Source organism: Echinops telfairi, unplaced genomic scaffold, assembly GCF_000313985.2.
Source record: "Echinops telfairi isolate 266 unplaced genomic scaffold, ASM31398v2 ScPeMD7_7473;HRSCAF=8511, whole genome shotgun sequence".
NCBI lineage: Eukaryota > Metazoa > Chordata > Mammalia > Afrosoricida > Tenrecidae > Echinops > Echinops telfairi.
The window spans coordinates 6,759,860-6,761,547 of record NW_022111377.1 but is presented as its reverse complement, the minus strand read 5'-3'; the positions used below and the strand labels follow the sequence as shown (position 1 = coordinate 6,761,547).

The 1,688-nt window shown below is 44.9% G+C and overlaps 1 protein-coding gene across 1 annotated transcript in view; it reads right to left on the bottom strand.

Annotated features, from left to right (window-relative positions):
* Positions 1–1,688, bottom strand: part of SFMBT2 (Scm like with four mbt domains 2) — a 277,081-nt gene that overhangs the window by 55,264 nt on the left and 220,129 nt on the right. The window contains exon 12 of the mRNA XM_004712625.2: positions 645–758. Coding sequence (XP_004712682.1) covers positions 645–758 — 114 coding nt within the window. The remainder of the gene's footprint in view (positions 1–644; positions 759–1,688) is intronic.

The following is a 1,688-nucleotide window of genomic DNA, read 5'->3' as shown; positions in this document are numbered from 1 at the left end:
TAGTTTAAAGATGTTTAAATGATTTTATTTCAAGATAATGACCTAGCATAAGAATTTAAAACACAGTTGCTGCATACAAACACAGGCACATGTATTGGTTGCTGGGGTCTTTCTTACTAAGACTCAATTGATGGGGCCTTTTGTGATAAGAGGACATGATATAATGCACTTGTAAAGTACAGTCAAAATCTTGCTGGCTGGTACAAAGTAAAGGTTATGTATTTAAAGACTTGCCAGTACATTCTTGGGGCCGACTATACTTTTGGGGAACAGAGTAAACAAAACTAATTTGTTCCCAGAAATGGTAAAGTAAAGATATAGGATTGAGTATTTCAAATGAAATACTGAATTGTAATGGAACAAGGAGTGAGGACTTTATAGATTTCATCTCCGCCTTGCCCTGTGGTCATCATTGTCTCAGCACGGCTTCACCGTTTGTCAGTCTGCACCGTGCTTTCCGATATTTCTCTCATGCCAGCATTTAAAGACAGTGACCCCAGTGGTGCTCCCTGAGCAATCTGCTTGTTTGGCTAAAACAACTTGACTAAACTCGTCCCACCCCTGCAAAAAAACAAACACCTGCCTTCTGATCCACTTGGATCGCAGGTGTGAGCTCAGCTCTACGCCAACTAAGCGATACTTACACACAGTTTTCTGCGGGGTCGTCAAGGGATACCCATTGGCTTCACACCAGCCCACGGGAAAGACATCCATAGATTCCACGTCCACAATGAACTCCGGGACAGGAGTCTGCAAACCTGCATCAGAGAAAGGAAGAGAATAGGTAACCCAGACAACACACAACAAACTACAGGGCCCCTGTCTCCTGAATGCTAAAAACAAAGTCATACAAGACAAGAGCAGCACAGCAGATGCTGTGCAGAGTTTAAGGGGCTGGTGTTCGTCTTGGTGGACTAGAGAAACAAATCCATCGACACACCTATGAGTCTAAGAAAGAGATTTATATACAAGAGGCATTGAACATTGAGAAAACATCCCAGCCCAGTCTAGATCAGGTCCATAAGTCCGATACTAGCCCATATTTCTGATATCAATCTATAAAGTCCTCTTCAGACTCACAAAACAAATGCAATGAAGCTAAATGTGGACAATCACAAGCCAGTGGGTAGAAAGTCTTTGGGTCCAGTGGCGTTATAAGCATCTCAGCGCCGGCAGGGGTCTCTCTGTAGCTTCTCAGCTCCGGTTGTGTCCATGTGGCTTGTCTTCTGCAATGTCTCCCAGGGAGTAGCAGAGCGAGATAGAGAGGTGTCTTCCCCCTCCAAGGAGGAAGTCCCAGATTTCCCAAAATTCTCAGAAGGCCATGCCCACACAGAAGTCTCATTGGCTATCTCCAGATTGACAGCCTAGACTCCAACGCTACACTCTTAATCCTTAAATTGACACCAGAGTAGGGACTACCACAGGACTCCTTCCCACAAAACAGCCTTCTTATCCAACAACATCCTGGTGTAACTTCCACTCGAGGCCAACTAGGCAATGCTTACACACTTACTGCTCCATGGGACAGAGACAGGCCTGCCCCCACCTCGTCAGTCCACAGGAGCAGTTCCAGCCTGTCCTGCTGCAAGGCAGTGTGGACCCAATGGTGGTGAGTTGGTTTTCGGTATTCTCTTTTTATAATTATTAAAAGATCATTTTTGCGGGGTTCTTACAGCTCTTAAAACAAT